The sequence below is a fragment of the Crocuta crocuta genome, unplaced genomic scaffold (assembly GCF_008692635.1).
Source record: "Crocuta crocuta isolate KB4526 unplaced genomic scaffold, BGI_CrCroc_1.0 scaffold59, whole genome shotgun sequence".
Taxonomy (NCBI): Eukaryota; Metazoa; Chordata; class Mammalia; order Carnivora; family Hyaenidae; genus Crocuta; species Crocuta crocuta.
This window is the reverse complement of record NW_027551578.1, coordinates 5169241-5194894: the sequence shown is the minus strand read 5'-3', so window position 1 is coordinate 5194894 and position 25654 is coordinate 5169241. Positions and strand designations below refer to the sequence as shown.

At 44.2% G+C, this 25654-nt stretch overlaps 1 protein-coding gene across 1 annotated transcript in view; it reads left to right on the top strand.

The window, feature by feature from the left end:
• Nucleotides 1-25654, top strand: part of TARBP1 (tRNA guanosine 2 -O-methyltransferase TARBP1) — a 77448-nt gene that overhangs the window by 32190 nt on the left and 19604 nt on the right. Inside the window, exons 15-24 of the mRNA XM_077751692.1 lie at nucleotides 2477-2574; nucleotides 5824-5985; nucleotides 8176-8363; nucleotides 8792-9053; nucleotides 9153-9341; nucleotides 11128-11318; nucleotides 11499-11570; nucleotides 13223-13343; nucleotides 17801-17911; nucleotides 19798-19947. Of these exons, the coding sequence (XP_077607818.1) occupies nucleotides 2477-2574; nucleotides 5824-5985; nucleotides 8176-8363; nucleotides 8792-9053; nucleotides 9153-9341; nucleotides 11128-11318; nucleotides 11499-11570; nucleotides 13223-13343; nucleotides 17801-17911; nucleotides 19798-19947 (1544 nt within the window). The remainder of the gene's footprint in view (nucleotides 1-2476; nucleotides 2575-5823; nucleotides 5986-8175; nucleotides 8364-8791; nucleotides 9054-9152; nucleotides 9342-11127; nucleotides 11319-11498; nucleotides 11571-13222; nucleotides 13344-17800; nucleotides 17912-19797; nucleotides 19948-25654) is intronic.

Sequence of the window (25654 nt, the reverse complement as noted above, 5' to 3'; positions counted from 1 at the left end):
TGGGTGGAGTGTCCTATAAATGTCAGATCCAAGACTTTTGTGGTGCATTTCAGGTTGATATACTTGATGTATCTGTTTCCTCTGTTACTGAGAGGAGAGTGCTGGAGTCTCCAGGTCTGAATTTGAATTTGTCTCTTTTCTAGTTCTGTTGGTTTAGCTTCCTGTATTTTGCAGTTCTGTTGTTAGGTGCGTATGTGTTTATGTGTAGGGTAGTGTTTTCCTGGTAAGTTGACTCTTTTCTCAGTATGTATTGTCCCTTTTTATCCCTGGTTATTTCCTCTACTCTCAAATCTAGTTTGCCTGGTAGTAATATAACCATTCCTACTTCCCCTTCTGATTAGAATTTGCATATTATTATTCCCTGGCTCTTTTACTTTTATTCTATTTGGATCATTATATTTGAAGTGAATTTCTTACAGACAGAATATGTCATGATTTTTTATCCATTCTGACACTGTCTTTTAATTGGCATAGATTATTCACATTTAATAGGATTACATATATGTTTGGGTTTAGGTCTGTCATTTTATTTTTTGCATTCTGTTTATTTCCTGTTTTTCATTTCTGTCCTTCTTTGGCTTGTTTTGGGCAGTTGGAACATTACTTCATATTCCATTTTAATTTACTCATTGTGTTTTTTACTAAATGTCTAAAGCATTGTGTGTGTGTTTGTGTATGATTGCTCTAGGGATTACAGTGTACATACCTAACAGTCTGTTGAGAATTAATGTTCTACCACTTGAAATTAGTATAGAAACTTTGCCTCCTATGGACTCCTTTGCCCTCCCCCCATGTATTATGGTTGTCTTATGTCTTCATTTACTGAAAACTACCAGACAATGTTCGAATTTTTTGCTTTCACCCATCAAAGAGATTTTTAAAATGTCAAGAGAAGTACCTATTGTATTTACCTAGATGTTTGTGGTTTCTTTTGCTTTTCTTTCATCCCTGATGCCCCATGTTTTCCTGGGGCATCATATATTTTGTGTTTAAAAAAACAGCTTTTAGCATTTCTTTTGGAACAGTTTTTCTGGCAGTGAATTCTTAGTTTTCCTTCATCTGAGAATGTCTTTATTTCACCTCTTGAGAAATATTTTGCTGGATATAAAATTCTGGTTTGATGGGTCTTTTCTTTCAGCAATTTAAAAATACTCCATTTGCTTCTGGCTACCATTAGAATTCTGTGGTAATTCAAAGTGTTCTTTGCCTAGGTAATAACACTGTTTTTCTCTGCTTTGAAGGTTGTTTCTTTGTCATTAGTTTTCAGCAGTTTGGTTATACTCTTATATGATTTATTTTATTTTATTGATCTATTTTCAAGTTCACAAATTCCTCTTTCTTGCCTCTCCTTTCTGTTATTGTTCCCATCCAGTGAGTTTTTAAATTTTCAGTATTTGTACTTTACAGTTACAAAATTCCTACTTGGTTTTTGTGTATCTTCTGTTTCTTTGCTGAGACTTTCTATTTTCACATGTTTCCAGAGAGCGTATTGATTGATCGTTGAGGCATTTTATCATTAGCTGCTTGGGAGTCTTTGTCAGATTATTCTAGAGTCTCACCATCTCATTGGCTTTTGTAGATTGTCTTTTCCTCCGTGAGGTAGAAGTTTTCTGATGCTTCATGGGCCCTGTTATTTTGGATTGGATCCTAGATATTTTGAATATTGTGTTATGAGACTCTGGGTCTTGCTTACATCCTGTGGAGAACATTGATATTCTTGTGTAGACCTCAGTGGGCTTCGGGTTCGGCCCCGATTCCTGACGTTCCAACTTCTGTGCGTGTTGGTTCTGCTGTCCTTTTTGTTTTCCAATCCTTCATAGTGTGGTCTTGACCTTGACAAGTGATCCACCCAGTGGCCAGTCGGGGACGTGGGCAGCTGTATCTCTGTTAGTTGAGTTCCGAAAGTCTCTGGGATGCTGCTTAGTAGCAGGTCCGTGCATGGCAGCTGCGGGGGAGCGCAGCAGATAACAGATCACTTTCTGGGGCCATTTTCCTGAGCACCTCTCTCTCTCTGGAATCTCCTAGGGACTCATTGTCTGCTTCTCAGGGGTTCTCCCTTTTTCGTTCTGCCAATGAGAAAGTTGGGGCCCATCCTGCTGCCTGCTTTGACTGTTCCTGCATGCTGTTCCAGTCTGCAGGAAGACCAAGGTCAATGCTATTGGGTGTTACTGCTTCCTGAATCCGCCCGCTACTTTTTGCCTTTTAGAGTCTCCACATAGTCACTCAGGTATTCAGTCTGGGTTTTATTGTGAGAGAGGCTGGTGAGTCCCTTTTCCACCTCACCCAGAACTAAAACTCCTAAATGACTTTTAAGGTGAATTACAGATTTCCCCATAATACTAATGACTCTTGTACTCTTGGAATTCAGTTTTGGTAAGTGACTCGCTCATATGCTTAACATAGATGTACTTTTACTAGAAAATATGGCGTATTTTGCACCAAGGGACTTACGTTGCACGCTTTTTTCCCCATACAGATGAGGTGTTTACTCTTCTTCAGAACTTTGTCTTGTCCACAACGGAGAGCATTTCCGAATTTATTCTCCGACGGCTTACTATGAATGAACTAAGTACTGTGAGTATTTCCGGGAGTAACTTTTCATTCTTTTTCATCAATTTTTGAGTGATTACTTACTGGCAGGCACTGTATTAAATTGAGGAGAAAATTAATATGATAGTTTCCAGGGAGGACCCCTTAGGAAGCAGAAAAAAACCTAAGCTTGGGAGTCTCCTCCTTACATTCCATCTATGTCATAACTGAGGCCTTGGAAAAGTTACATAGCTTTTCTGAGCCTCAGTTTCCTCATCTGCAAAATGGAGATAATACATCTACTTCCCAGGGGCTAGAGAGTTTTGCATGGCATAACGTATCTGAAATATTTAGCATATTCAATATGTCTTTGGTCCTGGTGTTCAGAGATTCTGATTTGGGACATTTGGGGCAGGACCAGGTAATATAATACATGGATGTTTCTAAAGCTCCGTAAGTGATTCTGAAACACAGAGTAGATAACAGTCGGTCTGAGGTAAATGTCCTTATCTGCTCTGTCTCTATTCTCCACAGACTTTGTTCCTTCTAGAACAGCTGAGTAAAATAACACCTGAAACTAATACAACACTAAATGTTAACTATACTAGAATTTAAAAAAAGAAAATAAAGTTTTCCTTTTTCTTCAAGAATATTTAAAAAATACTAATTCATACATAAATGCTTATTCTTAATTTTTTTTTGGTTGAAATCTCTAGGGACAAATGTCGAAGCTTTAGAATCAGTAGATTGTGAATAAAGTGTGAAAGTATGCTTATTTTTAACTTTTATTAGAATACTCAGTTAGGTACATTTGAAAGCCTTGTGAGCAAGTGTGAAAATACAGAAAGGCAAGTTTTAGATGGAAAGACCTGAGCTGTTACGACAGGAAGGCGAGGATATATGGAGAAATCCGTTGGTGTGGGGGGTGGTTAGCTTTGTTCGTAGTAAGCACTTCTTCATAGTGGCCTTGCTACACCTACTTCCCAAGAAGGCGTTTCATAAAGAAGCAACTCTTTGGATTGGTTTTGTGTCAATATCATTTTGTTACCATCAGTATTACATTATCTTCCTGTTAGGGAGATTTTCAGACATACACGAAAGAAGTATAATGAGCCTCCATGTATCCAGTAGAGAACATAACTGTTTTGGTCTGTTTGGAATTTAAAGCTAAATTTAAAGGGGAAGGATTAGGGGCGCCTGGTTGGCTCAGTCGGTTATGCATCTGACTCTTGGTTCTGCTCAGGTCATGATCTCATGGTTCCATGAGTTCAAGCCTTGAGTTGGGCTCTGCGCTGTCAGCACAGAGCCTGCTTGGGATTCTCTCTCTCTCTCTCTCTCTCTCTCTCTCTCTCTCTCTCTCTCATTCTTTCTCTGTCTCTTGCTCTCTTTCTGCCCCTCCCCCACTCGCACTATGTCTGTCTCTCTCAGAATAAATAATCTTTTAAAAGAAAAAGGGGAAGGATTAATGTGATTTTATTTAATGACCAGCTCTCAGGGAAAAAAGGCCTGGTCTTTAGTGTCGTATCAGTTTCCATGGCTGACTTCAAGCTGCCTCCATGAGGCCANACACACCCTCCCACCCCTAACATTGGGGACCAGCAGCGGCCACCACACCTGAACCCATCTCCCGCCTTCTCTGGTTCCTGCAGAGCACAGTGGTCAGCCCTTTCCAATCTACTCAAGGACCTTACTGCTGACCCAACTCTCCTCTCTTCTCCCCCAACTCCCCCATTTTCAGCCTCTCCTTGTCTCCTGGATTTTTTCATGAGCATTGAGACAGCTTTAGGAGCCCCGCATCTTAAAGACCCTCTCAATCCCACGGCCCCTCCGGGCTTCTTCTCTTCATCAGCTTGTCTGTAAACCTGCCCTGCAGCTCCCTTCTCTGGTTTCTGCCTCTGTCGTGACACAGGAACAGCCGTCTGTAAAGTTGTCATAAACCAAATGGGAGCTTTTCATATCATAGTTTTGTTGAGTCCTCAGCCCCACTGGACACATCAGCCACTCCTCTGTGGGAACACCAGCTGTCCTTAGCGTCGGTGACCCCTTCCCGTCCTGGTGTGGCCGCATCTCTGCCATCGCCCCCACTTCTGTTGGAGCGTCCGCTCTCTGCTAGATAGACTTGAACATTGGCGCTTCTATAAGGGAGGCCCGGGCCCTTTTCTTACGCTCTGTTTGAGGGAGGTGCTCTTAGCTGTGCCCCCGGCTTCAGCCAAGCCAGGGACCCTACGGCTCTGTCTCCACCGTGAGCTGCTCTTCCCAGCCTTCCTCCCTGTCAGCCTCGCGCTCTTTAACGGCTCGAGTTGCATCTCTCGCACTTGAGCCACTCAGAGCCGAGCCCCTCACCGTTCCCTTCCCCGTGAACGTACCACCATCTAGCCAGTTTCTCCAGCCTCACACTCAGGGAACCCTCCCCAGCACCCTGCCCTCAGTCTCCCCGCCAGCGTCCAGCCCCCACCGGGTCCTGCAGCCGTTACTTGCTGTCTGCCCGGCGTCCTGGCGCTTGGCGGAGTGCCTCACGTGCGGTTGCTCAGTAACCACTGATTAAATGGATGAATTCTGTGCTTCCTGGTGTCCTGGAAGACCTCCGAGGATATTGTTAGTACTTAGCATGCTAATAATAATCGGGGCCCCCGTCCAGAGCTAGTCCACTTGCCTGCTTTCTCTCCACTCTTCCAAAACCCCTGTGACAGATGGACCTTACCCTCCACATCTGTCGGATGAGGAATCCACAGAGGTTAGGTCACAAAGCCGGTGGGTGGTGGAGCTGGACTGAACCATGTCTGCAAGTCCCAAAGGCCTGCGTTCAGCCCCGCCTCTGCTATACACCAGTCCCGAGATGCCGGGTGAGCTGTGTGTCCTCTCTGAGACTCAGTCACCGACTTAGGAAAGGGGGACTGCGGCCTTCCTAGTAAGAACGGAGCGTTGTAATCTGCCCGAAACAAAGGCCGCTTCGTTGTTCTAACTGCTAGTACTTATGCTGGCCCTGGGATTCATGAGTTGGTGGGACACAGTCACTGCCTTCCAGGGTTTCACGACCAGGGTGCAAGCCAGAGGTGTACACAGTGACATGTGCTCCGGTCAAGTCAAGTGTAGTCGCCGTGTCAGTGCGGGGAAGTCGGTCCTCAGCTCTGCGTGGGGAGACTATGGAGGGCTTCTTGGAGGAGGTGACTTTTTCTGTTATTAATACTTTGTGTTACTGCATTTGAATAAGGTCACTGATTTCCTGTCTGAAGTCTCATAGTTGTGTGAAAATCACGGGCCCTGCGTGTTAATGTGGTTTATTGTTTGTCTTAGGTTTCAGACCTGGATCGTTGCCATTTATACCTGATGGTATTAACTGAGCTTATAAATCTCCATTTGAGAGTTGGGTGGAAAAGAGGCAACCCCATTTGGAGAATCATGTCTCCTTTGAAAAATGCATCCATTCGGCACCTTCAGGAGATGGACCGCGGACAGGTAATCTTTGATTCAAAACGTCTAGTTCGATTGAATGAGGCATGTGTAGAATACATATTTGATTATCGCACAATATTCTGACATGGAAACCACTGGCTGAAATTTAATTTTAAAATAGTATCCTTTGTTCATAATATGTGATGAAGATGGAGACTCCTGTCCTAATCTTAGGTATATAACAAAGGCGTGGTGACTTCAGTCTTAAAACCATTTAGATATAGATTGTGGATTTGCACTGAATCTTTGCCCACATACCAATAAAGGACACTTTAATGTGTCTAAATATATATAATGTAACATGTGACATATAACATACATAATAGCTGATATGTGGCATATAACATATAATGTGTACTTACACATGCAGCAGCCCCCATCCTTGGCTCTCTTTGTTTTCTGCCCTGGACTTACACTGCCTCCCTCTTACCTCCCCCAACCAGTGCTATTTTGCTGCAGTCATGCTAGGCCATTTCATAGAGCTTCATGGATGACAAGCACACGCCGCATCCTTCCCCATCTAGGCTTTCCTTCTGTCTGCTCCTTCCACTGACAGTGCCTTCCCCTGCAGTGTGTGCTTGTCAGTAATCCACGCAATCCTTTAGGGCCCAACTTGGGTCAGTGTCTCGTTCATTTGTCTGTTGTTCTTTATGCCTCCATTGTAGTGTTTATCTCTGTCTGTCTGATTTTTGGAATAACTTATGTGTATGTGTCTTTTCCTCTAGGTTTTAGTACCTAGAAGCTTTTCTTAAACATGGCATAAAAGGCGTAGTGGTTATGAGCACAGGAGTTAAGACTTCCTGGATGTGGATCCTGCTTTTAACCTTGTGTGACCTGGAGGAAGTTACCTAACCTCTCTGTGCCTCATTTACCACCCCCACAAAATGAGGGTTACAGGGTTGATAATGAGAAGTACAGTGAGCTCATACACGTTAACACTTCAGAACAGTGCCTGGCACGCAGAAAGCCCAGGCTGTTAAATAAAACAGAATGTACATGCTTGCTGTAATAGTCTAGTTATTAAAGATCGTTTTTAAGAACTGTCCCACAAGAAAATGATAAGGAGGCCTGGTCACTACGTCAGCATCCTGTCTAGTATGTATTAACATATCAGCGCTGTGAAAGGACTTCATGGGCCTAGAACATACACCGAAATCCTGAACCATATCGCAGCGGTTCTTAAAGACGGCTTGTTTTAGTAACTCAATTATGTTAAGGGTAATAAGGCCATATTGGCTAAAAGTAACACTGAACTTTACCTCTTGCGTGGACAGTGTTGCTGTGTAACATTTATCCATAGAGACACTGGATTTATTTTACGGGGGGTTGGGAAGGGAAGGCATGGCATGAGGGGTCCTCTCGTGGTGGCGGTACTTGGGAGCACCCTTTCAGACTCGGTGCAGCTGCTTCAGTGCGTCAGGTTCTGGCCTGCGCTCCTGGCCTCTGTGGTAGAGGTTATGGATTTCCTAAGTGTGACGCCGGGCTGTCCTGGTTTCCTTCCTTTGTGCTACTGCTTCCTGTGTAGTTTCAAGTGCTTCCCATGAAATCCTCTATTTAACCTTCACCGTAACGCTGTGGGGTGCACTCTGTTATCGTCCCCATGTTACAGGTGAGAAAACTAAGGTGCAGTGTGTCCACGGCCAAACCGGCACTGAGTTCAGAGGCGGGATTCAGACCTCGTCCCCGTGGTTCATGAGTAGCTCTTAACTGCCGTGCTGTGTCCCCCGTCCCGAGGCAGCTTACAGCGGAGCGCAGGAATTACTTACGTGTGCGCCTGGGGCCGTGTTTCCTGCACACGCTCCAGCCAGACAGTTAAAGTAGAACTCACTAGAGACACATCCAGACGCTTCTGTGAGTAGGGCAAAGACCAAGAAGTCCTGCTCCACATACACTCGCGGGCTCTATGTGTGCGGCTCCTCTGCCATGGGCCTGCTTTCAGGATCCCACCCCCAAACCGAAGAGATCAAACCGTCTCCTTAGTCGGAACTGCTGAATTTTTATTGCCACCTTACATTTGCTCGCCGCCCATCTGTACGGAAGTGGCGAAGCTGACTGATGCATGGTGGCGGGTCTCCTCGTCGCCTCAGCGACGTGCAGGAGCCGGGAGGGGGACCGGGGGATGCCAGGCGTCCTCAGGTCCTGACCGGGGGAGACTGGCTTCCGTGAAGTAAGACTGCTCCGTTTCCCCCTCAGGAGCCCACGCTGGGCACGCAGGTTCAGAGAGCCGTGAGTATGGCTGCCCTGGCCCTGGTGTGTGAGGCCAGCGACCGGACTCCGGAACTGCAGCCCAACCCTCTGGAGGCCGGGCCCACGGAGAGCTTCGTCTTCGCTCTCCCGCTCAACCACACGCTGCGGAAGCCCCACGCAGAGGCGGAGAGCAGGTGCGTTCACCCTGGGGGACAGCTGCTATGGGAAAGACATCTTTCTGCTCATCTTTGTGAGTTCATTTTTGTTGCTAGTCATTGAGATAATGAGGGATCTCCTGGCCTTACTGACAGGGGCTGGAAGTTTGGACATGAGGCCGCGGTCAGGACGGGCCCCTGTTATCCCACGATGCGTCTCTATTCCTGGAAACCCACAGACTTGACTGCATGTTTTCAGTGAATCCCCTTAAGGTGAATGAAAATTCCTGCCTTCAGAGTAGTTAGAAAACTGAGGTTTATGTGGTTCCCTTGCTTTTCAAAGGTAGACAGGCTGCTTGATCCATGACTGTTGAATTTCTCTCCTCGCGAGGATAGTGCCCTGCATGCAGAAGCAGCCAACCCAGACTGGCCGAGGCCTGGGGTAGTGACGCGATCTTTCGTTTCAGTCTTCATGAAGAATCCTCATCTTCCCAAGGTTGGGGGAAAATCGTTGCACGATATATCCATGATCAGTGGGTCTGCCTGTCTTTCTTGCTGAAAAAGTATCACACCCTGATACCAACCGCAGAGGGCGAAATTCCGGAACCCATCCTGCCTGCGGTCCACATGCCAGCGCGGACCCTGCAGTCCGCTCTCGAAGCCCTGACGGTCCTGCCTTCGGACCAGGTCTTGCCCGTGTTCCGCTGCATGAACATTCTGGTTCCCAAGGTGAGAGGGGCTGAGACCGCGAATGAAGAACGGCTACAGGAACAGAGAGCGGTTTCTGAAACTATGTGATAATTCCGTATTTCTTTTTTTTCCTATCAGCTTTTGACCTCCTCTGAATCCCTCTGCGTAGAGTCTTTTGACATGGCTTGGAAAGTTATATCTGCGTTAAGCAACACTCAGCTGATATTCTGGTCTAATTTAAAAGCTTTTGTTCAATTTGTTTTTAATACCAAAGTTCTTACCATTGCTGCAAAAATCAAGGGCCAGGCGTACTTCAAAATAAAAGAGGTAACTTTTTTTACACTGGGGTAAAAATACATAATGTAAAATGTACCATTTAAAAAATTTTTAACATTTCTATTTTTGAGAGAGACAGAGCACAAGTAGGGGAGGGGCAGAGAGAGAAAGACATGAATCTGAAGCAGGCTCCAGACTCTGAGCTGTCAGCCTGATGCGGGGCTCAAACCCACAAACAGTGAGATTGTGGCCTAAGTCAGACACTTAACCAAGTGACCAACCCAGGCACCCCTAAAATGTACCATCTTAATCATTTTTTAAGTTCAGTAAAGTATGTTTAGGCTGTTGTAACAGGTCTCCAGAACTTGTTGAACTTGAACTGAAACTCTGTACCCATTAAACAGCTGCCCTTCTCTCCCTCCCCGGCCCCTGGTAACCACCATTCTACTTTCTGTTTCTATGAATTTGACTATTTTAGATTGAAAGGAAGTAACTTTTTCTTTTCTTCTTAATTTGTGTGCCCTGCAGCACAGGAGGAAAGAAAGAGTTGTTATTTGCAATCACATACTAGATTTGCTCTTAGGTATCCATTCCGGCAGTGTGTATTTTGAACCCTCCTGTCACAAGTAAGACCAAGCTCTGTTAGATGTAAGAGTATGTGCAGAAGGGTAGCATGTGAACCACACGTGCCATAGAAACTCACTTTGATTCCTATAGTGCTTAAAATTTTTTTAATAAATTGCCAACTTTTAAGAATTAGGAAATTTACATGCAAATCTGTATTTCCCTTCTCTTGGAATGCTGGAAAATCGGATGACGTGGCCACACTGGCCATTCCTAGGAGCCGCCCGTCCACATAGGGCACGCCCCTTGCGTTTCTTCCCCCCACAATGAGTCCTTGACCATCCTGGGGACCAGAGGCAGACGGCAGGGGCCAATCTGTTACCACATTCATGCTGTTGCTTTTCTTGTACAGAGAAGTGTTTCTCTGAACATACCGTATCAAAAGGGCTCTTTATGGGGCGCCTGGGTGGCTTAGTCGGTTAAGTGTCCGACTTTCGCTTAGGTCATGATCTCGCAGTTCGTGGGTTCGAGCCCCACGTCGGGCTCTGTGCTGACTGCCAGCTCAGAGCCTGGAGCCTATTTCAGAGTCTGTATCTCCCTCTCTCTCTGACCCTCCCCTGCTCACACTGTCTCTCTCTCTCTCTCTCTCTCCTAGAAATAAATAAAAAATAAATTAATTAATTAATTAAAAAGAGGGGGCTCTTTGGTTCCTGAAGGCACTTGCGCTTGCCACCACTGGTACGCACCAGCGGACGTAAGGTGGTGGAAGGATGGCGTGTTTGGGAATTCGTGTAGACCTCGTTATCCGGGGGGGAAACAGGAAACCAAGTCCTTTGGGGATGCTGCTGTCCTTGCACTGCCTCTCTGTCCATGCCTGCCCCACAGCACACACCTGGGGACCGGGCCTCTGCTGCCCCAGAGAAGGGGGCTGTGGCAGAATGCAAAGGAAACTGAAAATGTAAAGGGTGAGATATTTTTCTCTCTTTCACTCCATTACTTTGGGCAGTTTTTTTTTTTTTTTTTTCTCTTGGAGAATCCTGGGACAATGTCACTATCAGTGAAATTGTATTTACTCTTATTATTAAGAAATGAAAAATTAGCATTCTGGGATTATTGATCATCTTGAAAGACTAACGATAAAGAATTCTTAGGTTTTTATACTCTGTGGTTATGTTGAAACTGTCAGTGGAAGCCTTCAAATAAGTTTTTTTAGCAACACTTTTTTTAAACAAAATGGGCCAAAGAATAAAATGACTATTGTATTTCATTCCAGATTATGTACAAGATAATTGAAATGTCTGCTATAAAAACTGGAGTCTTCAATACACTGATAAGTTATTGCTGCAAATCTTGGGTATTTTCTGCTTCAGATGTGTACCAAGTGTCTTTATCAAGTGCTAAAAATTACAGCGAACTTGTCTTCGAGGCATGTATATTTGGAACCGTGTTTAGGCGTGATCAAAGGTAAAAGATAACGTTATTTCAACCTGTCTTGATTTCTGTTAAGTACCTACTTGAGAAAATTATGCCTTTATTTTGAGGCTTTCAATTAGAAGAATATAAAGCATTAATTAACTTTGAATTTGGGGTTTCAATATTTTCCTCTCTAAAACCTGTTCTTTGTCAACTATTTCTTATGGGAAGACTTATTCAGGATGTGCAGACCTACGTAGAAAATCTCGGCCACGATTGTGCAGCCAACATTGTTATTGAAAAGTAAGTATGGCGGCTTTTCCATTGTCTTGATGTAAATAGAATATTCCAAATTTAACATCAGCTGAGAGACCTCTTGTGTTTGTTAAATGAATGTTTCCTAGTGATATCTATAAGATACTGAAAGAGCCTTCAAAAGGAAGTTAGAAATCACATTCCCTTGCTAATATATTTTCTTTAGATGTAAAACTTTTTACTAAAATTTGATAACTTCAAAAAATGTTTTAAAGATGAAGAAAAAGAGAGAAGAAATTGTAACATGGCACTGAAAGATATTTTACAATGTTATCACATTCTTTTTTTTTTTTTTTTTAATGTTTATTTTTGAGAGAGACAGAGACAGCATGAGCGGGGGTGGGGCAGAGAGAGAGAGACAGGATCTGAAGCAGGCTCCAGGCTCTGGGCCGTCAGCAGAGAGCCTGACACGGGGCTCAAACTCACGAATCATGAGATCATGACCTGAGCCAAAGTTGGATGCTTAACCAACTGAGCCACCCAGGCACCCTGATGTTATCAAATTCTTGATGGGAATGAGAATTTTCTTGCGGAAAAACAAATTTGAGTGCAGAGTCCAGTATAAATAAGAAAATGACTATGGGATCATAAAACCCCTATCCCTGTGCGGGGTGGCGGGTTGGGGGGCTGTGGTGATCAGCATATACATAGTTCTCTCTCAGTGTCGGTCACAATTCACCATTTAACAAGTCAACATTCTACACATAAAAAATAAAATTACCTCTGTAATAGGCCCTTAAGTATTGATTTTTGGGATAAGACTCTTCTTATCTAACCTCTGAATTAATTTTTTTGGAGCTTGTCGAGTAGCTTTCTTAAAATTTTATTTTTTCACATAATTTTCAAAAATACGTATGTTTAGATGTTCATAAAAAATGCACAAACAATAATTACATATAGGTATCACAGAGTGTTAGTTACTCTGAAAGTTAGAACTGTTTTTTAAATCATTTGCCACGCTTCTCTTTAATACATTTTTCATTGTTAACTGTTTGAGTTTTTGTTTTCTCGGCTGGTTTAAAGTAGCAATAAAAGTGAAATTTTTTATCCGATGGTTCCAAAATACTTTGATCTCTACTAGACAAATGTTTTGTTAAAGTGACACTTCTTGACATTATAACAGCTCTAATGAAGTTTGGAAATCCGTATTAACAGTGTCACATAACCGACCTTCCCACATGTGGGGACTGAACAGATGGGGTGCTCAGAGCACGCACTGCTCAAGTGTTTGCCCAGCGCCTGGAGCTCATGCGTGTACCGTGCACGGCGAAGACGAGCCGTCAGCTGTTTGATGTGTGTTCATGCCCCCGAGCAAACAGGTGTCCATGATGCTCTGGAAGGAACTGTTCCCTGAGCTGTGATCTGTTCTGCCCACAGAGACCTTCCTGACACAGGATGGGTCGCGTGTGCACTGTTTTACTGGAGGCCTGGGTAAATCTGTGCTCCTCCAGACTTTCTGTACAGGTTCTCTGTCTCATATATCCGTTTGCCATCTTGCGTTTATCCTGAATACAAAAAGCATTGTCATTAAGTACGGAGCTCCTCGATTTAGAAGGTTCTGATGTTTTGAAATAAGTACGTGACATATTTTTCTGCTTTGAAAATGTATTAACAGAGTTTGTCATTTTACGTTTTTTTAGTACTAAAAGAGAAGACCATTATGTGAGAATTTGTGCTGTCAAATTCCTGTGTTTATTAGATGGCTCAAATATGTCTCATAAGTTGTTTATGGAGGATCTTGCAATCAAGCTATTAGATAAAGTAAATATGCCTTATTTTACTTTAAATCTTTGCTTTTGATGGCTAACTATGTGACACAGTATGTATTCTAAATATTTTTTTATCAAGAAAAAAACGTATTTTTAGTTAAATATTAGTGATTGTCCAATTGTTTGGTTTTAGAGAAGAGTATTTTCCCTGTAGTATCTAAACTTTGCTCAGAGCACTCAAAGCAGAGTGGGCTGGGTAGCTGTAGTCCGGAGGGGTGCCTAGTCCTTTGAGCCGGGGGAGGGGCTAGGGGAACAGCACTGAGTCTGTGTGAAAGGAGGGAATGCCTGAGACACCTGTGTCCTGAGCCAGGAGGCAGGGTCCTTTCTAGAGGGAAGACACCGACACAGTTGGCATTTGAAAACCGAGGTGAAGGCTGCTGAGGCCTGTGTGGGCAGCTTTCTGCTTACTTTTTACTGGAAACGTGCAAATGTCTTGTAAAAGTAGCTTTAAAAGTGACCAGTTCCTGGCCCGGTCATCAGCGATGGACAGTCTTGTCGGCCCGACACTCTCCCCAATGCATTTCATTTTGAAGCCAACCCCAGACATCAGTTTCAGTGGTAAATATTTCAGTATGTATGGATCTCAGAAAGATGAGAGTTCTTTTTTTAAGCCACACCCACAATACCATTTTCACCCCTGAATTCATAATTCCCTAGTATTATCAAATCTCCAGTCAGTGTTTAAATCTACCTGACTGCTTTACGTTTTTGTCAGTTTCTTTGCCGAAAATGTGACCCAAACAAGGTCCATCCCGTCGGTTGGTTGAGGTGTCTCTAATGTGCCTTAATCTACAGATTCCCCTCCTCATCCTTGTTAAACTTGAATGTACTTTCTGGAGAAAGAGGATTGTTTTCATTGTAGAGCCTTCCACAGACTGGATCTTGTTGTTTACGTGGTACTATTTTTGATTTTTCTCTGACCCCTTCATATAAGATGATATTGAGATTTAGAGTCTTGATCAGGTTTAGGTTTGATTTTCCTTTTGGGGGTAGAGGTGGGGCAAGAGTGTATGTCCATCAGGAAGCCTAGAGTATTTGGCTCTCTCCCCTTTAGGGATGTGAGTCATTGATGAATTGTCTCATTCCATTAATTCTCTCAAAATGGTGATACCCTAATTATTTTATTCCTTTTTCATTTACCGACTGAAGTTCCTCTGTATCCAGATATGAAGTATTTAGACCTCCTGAGCTATGTTTCCCGTAGGAGAGGCAGGATAAGTGCTTGGTTTTTTTCCTCTTACTCATCAGTTTTCAAAATAATGAATTAGCTTCCTAGTATCTTCTAGTTTCTTCTAAAGGTGATCAGTGAGGTTTTTCATTTTTTTAACTAAAACATATTGATGTTTCAGTCCATTGTAGTTGTTATTGTTCAAATTATCCCAATTTTGGTCAGGTGAAGGAGAAAATCTGAGAACATAATTTAGTGTGGGGGGTGTTACATTTGAGTTGCTTTTGGGCCTCCATGTGAAGTTACCCAGTAATAGACAGTTAGGAATATGATATTTAGGAAAGGAATAGAAGCCACCATACCTGGTGATGGCTGAGACTTTGAATGAGGACAAGACTCTCTAGGAAGAGGCTGAAAATGGGAATTTAGAAAACACCAGCATTGGAAGTATATTGGTAGGAAAAAGAACCAAAGATCATTAAAAAGAGGACTGAGAAGAGAGACTAGAAGCAGAATTAGATGGTGTTGGCCTGGTGTTGCTAGTGTTCTTAACTTACGGAAAACTCTTGTCTGTAGGGGGTGCCTGGGTGGCTCAGTCCATTAAACATCTGACTTCAGCTCAGGTCATGATCTCATGGTTCGTGAGTTCGAGCCCTGCATCGGGCTCAGCCCGCTGTTGTTAGCAGCACAGAGCCCATCCAGATCCTCTGTCCCCCTCTCTCACTGCCCCTCCCCTTCACACTTTATCTCTCTCTCTCTCTCTGAAAAATAAACATTAAACATCTCTCTTAAAAAAAAAAAAATCTTGTCTGTAGAAAATTTGGCATAGACTTCTATGAATTTGCCCATGATTATAACCTTTAGCCTCAGAGCAGCAATTCAAACTCAGAGCCTCTTCTTTTCCACCACAGGGTGCGTCTGGGGGCTGTTACCGGTGGTGTGCACTGTAGCTGAGAGCAGGCCGGGCGCCGAGGAGAGAAGCTGGGGGGCATTTCTGAGATTTCAGAAGCCCGTTGGGTAGGGCCAGTTTGAAGTAGAGTGAAGGGGCAGCGACATGCACATAAAGGCAAGAATTGTACTTTTTAAAAACTGATTTGATGAACCTCTAAAGGGAATAAGGACCTTTCTTCCTCCGATATGAGAAGATAAAGGTTGAAGACAGAAAGGTGAATGGGGAAGGTTGAAGGAAGATTGTTGAAGTGGGAAAGATCATATGGCCAGAGTAGAAACCTGGACTGAGCTAAAGGCTTTGGGAAAGTAGGAAAGATTTTTCATTGTGTTTGTGGAAATGGGGATGGGAAGAGACTTGAGAAAGGTGAGATGATTGTTTAGCATAGTAATTCTTTCTTTCTTAATTTGAGTGTAGTTGACACACAATGCTAGATTCGCGTCAGGTGTACAACTTAGTGACTGGACAGGCTTGTACCTTATGCTGTCACTGCAAGTGTAGCTGTGACCTGCCCTTTTGTATCGCTGTTACCACGTCCCTGACTGTTCCTCATGCTCTGCTGCTTATTCCCGCGACTTACTCATGGCGTTACTGGAAGCCTGTGTCTCCCTCTCCCCTTCACCCATTTCACCGAGTCCCCGGGCCCCCTTCCCTCTGGCAGCGACCAGTTTGTCCTCTGTATTTGTAGTTCTCATTCTGTTTCTTGTTTGCTCGGTTTGGTTTGGGTTTGGTTTTTTTTAGATTCCATTTATGAGTGGAATCAAACTCTTATACTGTATTCTCTGGACTGGCAGCTTCAACACCACCAGGGAGCATGTTAGAAATGCCGACTCCAGGGCCGCGTCCCCCTTCTGCTGAATCAAAAGCTCTGGGGGTGGGGCCAGCAGTCTGTTTGAAGGAGCCCTCAAGGTGATCCTGAAGCACCACAGACTTGGGGACCACTGGTCTAGCAGCACTCAGGGCCCAGCTAAAGCTAGAATACATACTTTTGATGAAGTCGGTTGGGGCAGGTGATTTTCCTTTTCTTCAGCAGTGCCTGGCAGCTTGAAAGTAGGGTCAGATTACGTTAGACCACTGGGTTGTTTCAAACGTAGGGAATTTACACATGGTTTTGAGGGTATAGTGAAGGAAATCAAATGTGCCCTTGAAGATACCGTAGAGATTGTTCTTAGGTCCCAGGTTGGGTCAGGAGGCGCATGAAACTAGAGAGGTTGACGGACTGACAGAGAAAAGAAAGCTGGTTCTGAATAAAAGAGCACATTGAGTGGAACAAGTAAAAGGACAGATTTTGAGCCGAAGAGGGAAGCTTAGTACTTCCAGGTGAGGCCAGTGAGGCCCCGGTGGCAGGTGCACTGGGCCAGCAATACCCCAGCCTGCTTGTGTGATCGCGCTAGTGATGGTTCTGTTCTGAGCTGCATCAGGGCTGAGTAGGACATCCAACCTGAAACCCCTCTTTCAAAAGAAAATGTCCCCAAAGAAATCATGGCACGAGAGGAGGCTGTGAGATTTTCATCATCATTAGGCGTCATCAAAATGTTAACTTAGCTATTGTCATAAAATTGTATACCTACCGAAATGCATAGGCTGGGATCAGTGAAGGAAGATCACAGAATTTACCAAGTAGATGAGGATTGTCTACATTCAATGACTGGTATTGGAGAGAGTAGATGACCTACTTTTTTCATCGCTAGGACACTTGAGAATGTTAGCACACTCTGTATTGCAGTCATAACCTAGCAGCTAAGCACTAGCAGTTACAGAACAGAAGTCAGCCTGGCAGTTGGCTGAATTTAGACGGCACAGACCATCACAAGCAAGAGCTGAAGAAGTCTCCCCGCTGCCATTCTCTGGTGTCAGGTGAAGGCATTGACCGCACTGTCCATTAATGTGCTCATCCCTTAATGGTGTTTCCATCAATTTGCAGATATCATAACTGCAAACTTGCCCAGGACAGAGAGGCAGCAACTGAGAGGCACCTATATCGGTTCATCATAAGATATGTCAAATGTCTCAGTCTCTCCTCACCCCCGTGACCCCGTGTCACCACATTAGAGTGGCCACAAAGGCACAGACGGATACTTCCAAATACTTTTTGTGCCAACTACAGTTTTAGGATGCTTTTTCTAATTTTAAAAGCAGATAAATTAACAAAAGCAACTAAATTCATGGTTTTGAAGGGAAACCAATTTAGAAGAGTCTTTCGCATCTTCCTTTCCGCCTTCAGGAGGGTCATAAGCTTCTCTACACTTTTAAATTTGAAGTTGTCATTGATTTGGTTCTCACAGATCACAAATTCAGTGGGTAACTCGATACTGATTCTTCCCTGCCCCAGGATGAGTTGGTGTCCAAGTCCAGAACCCGATACTATGTGAATTCTCAACAGCACAGAGTGAAGAACCGAATATGGCAGACGCTATTGGTGCTTTTCCCCAGGTTTGATCAGGTAGGATTTTTATTCTGTTGGTTCCGTGAAGCACAATGTTTTGATACGAAAAAAAAAAACAAACAGTAAAAACTGTCATGTGTTGTTTTAATACTGAGAAAGTAATCTTAAAATATATTCTTTAATTCTTAAAATTGAAGTCATTTGTTTTTTTTGGTTTTTGTTGTTGTTTTTTAGTAGAAAAATCCTAAGGCAATTAGGTCTTGTAGAAGTAAATTGGAAACTAGTTTAATATATTGGCACTACTTAATTTTTTTTCTTCCCTTAATGTCAATAACATTTTAACTGTTTAATGTCTGGTGTGCCATTTGATTAGAAAGTATAGGCACATTCGCTTCTAATTTCCCACAGCTGAGTTCCTTTGGAGTGCTGTTGTTTTGTATGAGACAGTCATTTGCCATGGCTGATTTTTCCCCCCTTCCATGAATTCTGCAATTATATAAACCAACAAAGCCAAGGCCAAGATCTTAATCTATTACAACAGTCTTTGTCCAGTTACTTTTCTCTTCCCTGAGGAAGAGCGAATGGAATCTGTCTGATTTCTCTGATCATCTTTGCTGAATATTCCTGTTAAGAAAATAGATTGTTGTGGGAAAGTTAGGTATATCTCACACAATTTTAAAAAGCATTTTTGAGTGCAAAAAGTTTTCTTCTGACCTCAGAGTTTCTTCCTGTTCTTCCCTCCTAAAGTCTTTTAAATGTTTTGGAGAATTTTAAAAACATAGCAGACTCTTTTTAACACAATTTTATGTCCATGTAAATTGTAAAGTACCCAGTAAAGTACCTTATCATTATGATTCAGTAAACAGTTTTTAGGTTTGCTGTTTAGATAGTTGTAGATCTGATAATTACTTACATTAACATTTTAAGCTGTTTCAGGATTCCAGTCTGTAAAGCATGCAGCTCTTTTTTTATTTTTATTTTTTATTTATTTTTTAAGTTTATTTATTTTGAGAGAGAACATGCATGCAGAGGTGAGGGAGGGGCAGAGAGAAGAGACAGAATCCCAAGCAGGCTCTGTGACATCACCACAGAGCCCAATGTGTGGCTCAGACTCAACAGACTGTGAGATCCTGACCTCAGCCAAGATCAAGAGTCAGATGTTTAACTGACTGAGCCACCCAGGTGCCCCAACATGTGACCCTTTTTAAATGTTTAGTTACTGATTTTGGAGGGAGGGAGAGAGAGAGAGGGACAGAATCCAAAGCAGGCTCCAGGCTCTGAGCTGTCAGCACAGAGCCTGATGCAGGGCTTAAACCCACGAACTATGAGATCGTGACCTGAGCTGAAGTCTGATGCTTAAACTACTGAGCCAGGTGCCCAAGCATGCAACTCTTGATCTCAGGGTTGTGAGTTCAAGCCCCACGTAGGTTGTAGAGCTTAATTTAAAAAACAAAACAAAACAAAATGTGAAGTTAGTTCTCTTTAATGATGACTATTTAAGTTAAAATTAATAGCCTTTTTTTTTTAATGTTTATTTTTGAGGGAGAGAGAGAGACAGAGCTCGAGCTGGGGGAGGGGCAGAGAGAGGGAGAAACAGACTCCAAAGCAGACTCCAGGCTCTGAGCTGTCAGCACACAGCCCAACGCAGGACTTGAACTCACAAGCTGTGAGATCATGACCTGAGTCAAAGTCGGATGCTTAACCAACTGAGCCACCCAGGCGCGTCCCAATAGCCCTTTTGAAAATTGCTACAAGACGATATCTTAATTGTTCCCACCATAGTCATACCCTGGTGGTAATCATATTGCAATTTATGAATGTATCAAATCAACATGAGTACACCTTAAACTTACAGAGTGTGTTGTATGTCAATCATATCTCAATAAAACAAAAGATATTAACCATAACCTACCCATTTAATGTATGAACTTTATTTTTCTCAGAATTTCTTGAATAGAATTATTGACAAGATTTTCCAGGCTGGTTTCATCAATAATCAAGCATCCATAAAGTATTTTATAGAATGGATTATTATATTGATTCTTCATAAATATCCTCAGTTTCTTCCGAAGTTCTGGGATTGTTTTTCTTATGTAAGTAAAAGAGATTTTTCATAATTTTTGAAATTCAAAGATTTTGGCTATGCTGGGAGATTTGCTTCATCTTAATAGTTGTTTTTTTTTGACTGCTGGTTGTCCTGTTCTTGATATATTGACTTCCTATGTTCTGTTTTGCAAAATCTGAATTAAGAGACAGAAATTTCTGGCATCCATCCTGATTTATCAATTTTCTGTTCCAACAAAGTAAAGACGGAAGAGGCATGTGTTACTAAGAAGTAAGAGAAATGGGTGCCTTCTCTATCCCTATTCACCAAGCAATGTCTGTGTTTTTAGAAATAAGAACAGTGAGGAATTAAATGCAGTCTTTACATTTTAAGGAGTTTTTAGTAAGGAAATTCCACACAAGCCAAGTAGAGAGACTGGGAGGGAGCCCCCTCACCAGCTGAGAACAAATACTGATTGATTTCCATTCTTACTTGACCTCTACCTTCACCTCCCCCCCTCCATGCCCCTCTGCCTGACATTTCTTGTATGTCTTGAAAATCATTTATAAGGAACGGATAAGTGGTAGGGTTTAATTGCAGCCTCCTGCAAATAATGAACTCTTTCTAAACATCAGTTCTAAGTCCTTGTCCTGAGTGTTTTTCATTGGTTCCCCAAAGCACCTTCCTTTTCTTAATATAAATGACCTTGCCTTCTGCTTTGTGTGAAAATGGAGATACCTTCCATCCTCAATGTATATTTTCCTGTTTCTTCCTTTCTGTTTTAGGGGAAGAAACTGTCTTTGTCACATCTTGTCCCCGTGTCCTTATTAGTATTTTGGGGGGACTTTATTCTTCATTCTTCTGTTGACTTTTCTTCTATCCAGCCATTGTCTTAGCGCCATCTTCCCTTTACTACAGCCACACCTCATCTTGTTGTGATTGGCTTGGTTACATTGCATACACACTGCCATCCAGACAAATGCAAGGTCTGTGGTAGCCCTGCATCACGCATGCCTCCTGGTGCCATTTTTCCAACAGCATTTGGTCACTGTAGGGCGCAGTGTTTGCATTTTGGTAATCCTCACAGTATGTCAGACTTTTTCATTATAACATTTATCATGGTGATCTATGACTAGTGATTAGGGTTCGCCCAATGCCCAGATGATGGTCAGAGTTTTCAGGAATGAAGTATTTTTTTCCTAATTAAAGTATTTTTTAAAGTATGCACATTGCATTTTTAGGTATAATTGTTACCAAACACCTCATTCTCTGCTGTAGTCTGGTGTACATAGAGTCTAGGAAATGTCACCTTTATATGCACCAGGAAACCAAAAGTCATTTGACTCATGTTATTGTGATACTTTGCTGGGCTGGTCCAGAACCAAGCCTGCAGTGTTTCCGAGGTGTGCCTGAGTTATACTGTGGGATCAGCGATCTTTGCCTTCCGCTCTTCCTTTACTTAAGCCACTGTAGTCGACTACATTTTCAGGAGTCCTATACTGAGGATTTCATATGCAGCTGCAGACCACCTTTCTCTGTCTCCGTCTTCCTTACGTTCCGGGCTGGCACCTGCTTTCTCTGCAGCGGACATCCACTGCGGTGAACTATGTGGCTTTTCCCTGGTGGCTTGATGGAATGCTTCTCTGTTACTTGGTCTGTTCCCTTTCCTTCCCTCAACCCATACACTTGGTTTTATCTTAAGCCTCCTTACGCTTGCGGTGAGCAAAGCATAACGTGCAAACGTGTTGAGTCACTGTGAACTGTAATCCCTAACATGAACATAACGTGTGTCAGCTGTACACAAATACAAACATTTATTAATAAAGAAGAGAAGAGATCTCTTCAAGAATGCCCCGTCCATATTGTTTGTAAGAAACTCAAATCTCTAACAGTAGGAGAACAAGAAGAATCCTTATTCAGCCTCAGGTGCTTCTCTTTCTGCACTCTGCTCTGTAAACCCATGTGTGCGGCTCCCTGCACCCCCCAGCCCCTGGCCAGGCTCTCTCACACGGTCACTTCTGATCCGCGCGTAAACCTGACATGATGATAGTACCTTTCCCTGATGTCGATCTCCTTTCTCTTGTTCTTTCTCCCTAGTCTCCTTACTTGAAACCCACATGTCCATAAACCCAGGGGCACCTTCATTCTCACAGTCATCCTGAAAGATCGATCGGGCTTTTTTTTCTCTAACAATTTACTTATGAAGACACTGAAGTTCAGAGAGATTGACTTTCACATCAGTAAGAGATGACATAGCTTTAATTCAAACTCTGTTTAATTTCCGACGCTGCATTCTTTTTTGCTACTCTGAGATCCCTTATCTGGCTCCTCCTTCCCCTCTTGATGTATGTGGAACCAAGAAAACTACTCCATCATTTTTCCTTGAATTACTTCTGTCTGCTGCTTAATTAGTGTCGTCTGCTTTGTCTGCTCTCCGGTGGGGAGGCTCCACCTTGGAAAGTCTCCAGAAGGGCAGGTTGGCTCTGGTGTCCTTCTGAGAAGTCCTGTCTCTCCTGTAGCTCCAGTAATAACAACGGTTCTGTGACGTTTTTCCACTTAGTTCAGTCTCTCTCTTTTCATAAAGATCTTTCAGGCCTTGTATATTGTCTTCAGATCTCTTTCTCTGGACATGAATAAGGAGTTTTTTCCTTGTATGCAAATCAACTTTTGATTGAATCAGAAACGGGCTTTGGGCACCTGGGTGGCTCAGTTGGTTAAGCATCTGGCTCTTGAATTCGGTTCGGGTCATGATCTCATGCACGGGTCATGAGATTAAGCCCCGTATCAGGATCCGTGCTGGGCTTGGAGCCTGCTTGGGATTCTCGCTCTCCCTCTCTCCATGCCACTCCCCCACTGTCTTGTGTGCTCTCTTTCTCTCTCTTTCAAAAAAGAGGCGGGGACTTCAGCAGTGGAGGAGCAGGGAATCAGGAGGATGCCCAGAAAGCTGCAGAATCCGGCTTGGAAAATAAGAATAAAGGAGGTGGAACGGCCCAGGGCTGCACGACAGCCATGCCACGGAGCCGGTGCACTGGGGGCTGTCGCCTTACCCCACCGGAGACAGCGTGCCGTCCCCGTGATCTGTTGTACACCCGTTGCCTCTGTGGGCTTTGCCCCTGTAGTTAACAGTTCTCGAGTCGGGCTCAGGGCAGGTGCCTCTGGATCCTCGATCCAGGTCTCAGGTACCGTCTCTTCAGTGGCCAGGAGGCTGGGAAGAGGAATAAATGCGGCATTTTCAGCTTCCCACAAGACCCGTATGGTGGGAGAGTTCCCTAAACTCAGAAGGGGATTCAGGATAGATACCCAAAGGAGGGCAGGTATCCACTACACCCTTTTCTTCCTTTATTGGAAGCAGATGACCCCAACTTTTATCTTGTAGAGAAAACCGAAGTCACCCCATAGGAATACCTTTACCTTCTCCACAGCTGCGCGCGCCCACCTGCGAACGTATCCATCCGAGACTCCGCCTTCCCTCCTTGTAGCATAAAGGACCCGGATCTTTGGTTGACGATCATTCTTCTGCTTGTTCTCTGGCCCCCCGTCCCCAGACTTCTCAGGGGCCTTCTGTTTTCAGTCTGTCTTCTGTACTCTCTCTCTCCTTCTAAACCACCTGGTTTCCGGTGCTTTCGACGTGCTCCCGTCTCCTCCTCCGCGTGCTCCCGGAAGTCTGCTCTGCACCGCCCGCCCCTCCCCTGCGGTCACCCGGTCTCGCTCCTGTGTTGTAGGCCGGCCTCCTGCAAGGGGCGTCCGTGTGCCACCCCCTTCCACCGACCCTGCCGTCCCGCGCGACCCCTTCGCAGGGGACACTGTCCAGTCCTTGTCACCCTGCCCTTTCTACTTTCGGCCCGGTCCACCCTCTTGATGACTTCCTTGGTCTCGGTGCATTGACACACCCTCAGGTTCCTCTCTTCCTCTTTCCTGTGTCGTTTCCAGCCCTTTCCTTTCCCCAGCAGCCATTAAATGTCATGCTTCACAAGACTGGGCTTTTTCTTTTTCTTTTTCTTTTTCTTTTCTTTTTTTTTTTTACCCCTCTCCCTTTAATTTCTCCTTGTTTTATAGTTTCAGGTGTATTTAAGCTACGGATTCACTTGTCTGATGTAATGGCCAATTTGTATTTCTAGTCCAGGCACCTTCCCCTAAGTGCTAAATCAGGGGTTGGCAAACTACAGCCAAGTTCAGCCTCGTGATTTTACTGGCACACAGCCTTGCCCGTTCCTGTCCATACCGTCTGTGGCCACGTTTGTGCTAAATGACAGAGCTCAGCAGTTGTAACAGAGACTGTGTGGCCTGCAGAGCCACGGTTCTATTTACTGTTTTGTTTGGTCCTTTACAGAAGTCAGCCCACCCTGCCCTAGACATTGTCCTTGAGTGTTTGTAGATCACCCGGAACTTGGATGTCTGACACTACGTGCCTCATATTTTCCCCACACTTTATCTTCCAACTATCGTGAACAATGCCACCCTCCATACAGTTGCACAGACCGGACACCTTGATCCATGACCAGCTCCGTGGACCTTACATCCCACAGGCTTCTCGTTTACCTCCCTTCTGTCTCTACCATCCTGTCTCAGTCCAGGCTGCTGTGACCCAGTGCGGTGCTTCTGTCGCTGGGCCACCTGCGTCCACTCTTGCCTCCATTTCAATCCATTCTCCACCCTGAAGCCAGAGCAGGTTTTCCAGAGTGAAAATTTAATCAGGTTATCCACTTGCTTCTAACATTGCTCTCGGAATAAAGACCAAGAGCCTTCCGAATGGCCTGCGGATCTTAGGTGCCCTTACACTCCTATTGATGGTCTCCTGTTTTCTGTTGCTAGAACAGTCCAGAACCCATGAGTGTAGGCCACAGTGTTTTATTATTTTTCACGATTCTGGGTTACGTGGGCCTGGCTGGGCACTTCTCTACCTGGTGCCTGCTGGAGCTAGAACTTCAAGGGCTTCTTCTGACTGGCAGGGTTGCTGGACCCCTTTCTGTGGTGGCTTGGGGCTCCCGGAATGAGCATTCCAGCAGGACACCTTGTGTGCGTGTGCTTCCGCAGCCTCTGCTTGCATCCTGCTCGCTGATGGGGCACAGGTCGAAGCCGATGGCGTGACCAAGCCTCACACAGTGGGAGGGGCCTGTATTAGAGCACGGGCACAGGGGAGCTGGGGTCGCTGGAGGCCACAGATGCGACTGAGCATCACTCTGACCTTTTCTGGTCCTTCACGCTCATCGCATGTCCTTTGGCTGTGCCCTCTACCTGAACTGCCCTTTCTTTTCTTCATCTACAGAACTGTTTGTCTTCGTTTAGATCTCCGCCCACACGTCCTTGGTGTCATTTCTTAAAGGAAGGTTGGTTTGGATCCCCTTATTAGAGGCCTTTGTAGCACGTAAATAGTGCTTGTTGTGGGAATTTTACTTTATTGGGCGATTTCATCCTTCTTCCCCACTAGACTAAGGTGGTCCCTGAAGGCTGGAATCTTATTTACTTTGCTTCCCCTGATTTCCAGCACCATCCCTGGCACACGGGAGACATTCAGTAACTGCCAGGTGCATAAAGGAGTTAAACGTCTGGTCTGCCTTTGGAGCAGCTTCTGGACTGTAGGGTCTGTCGTCTCTTTCCTTTCCAGCCTGTCTGGGGTCCATCAGCTTATTATCACTGGAATGTTGTGTTCTTCCAAATCCCTGCTATTGGGAAGTTTTCTGAACCCCAGTTCAACACTCTCACATAGCTTTTTGTTCCGGCTCTAAAGTCATCTTCAAGGTCCCGTCTAATTTTCG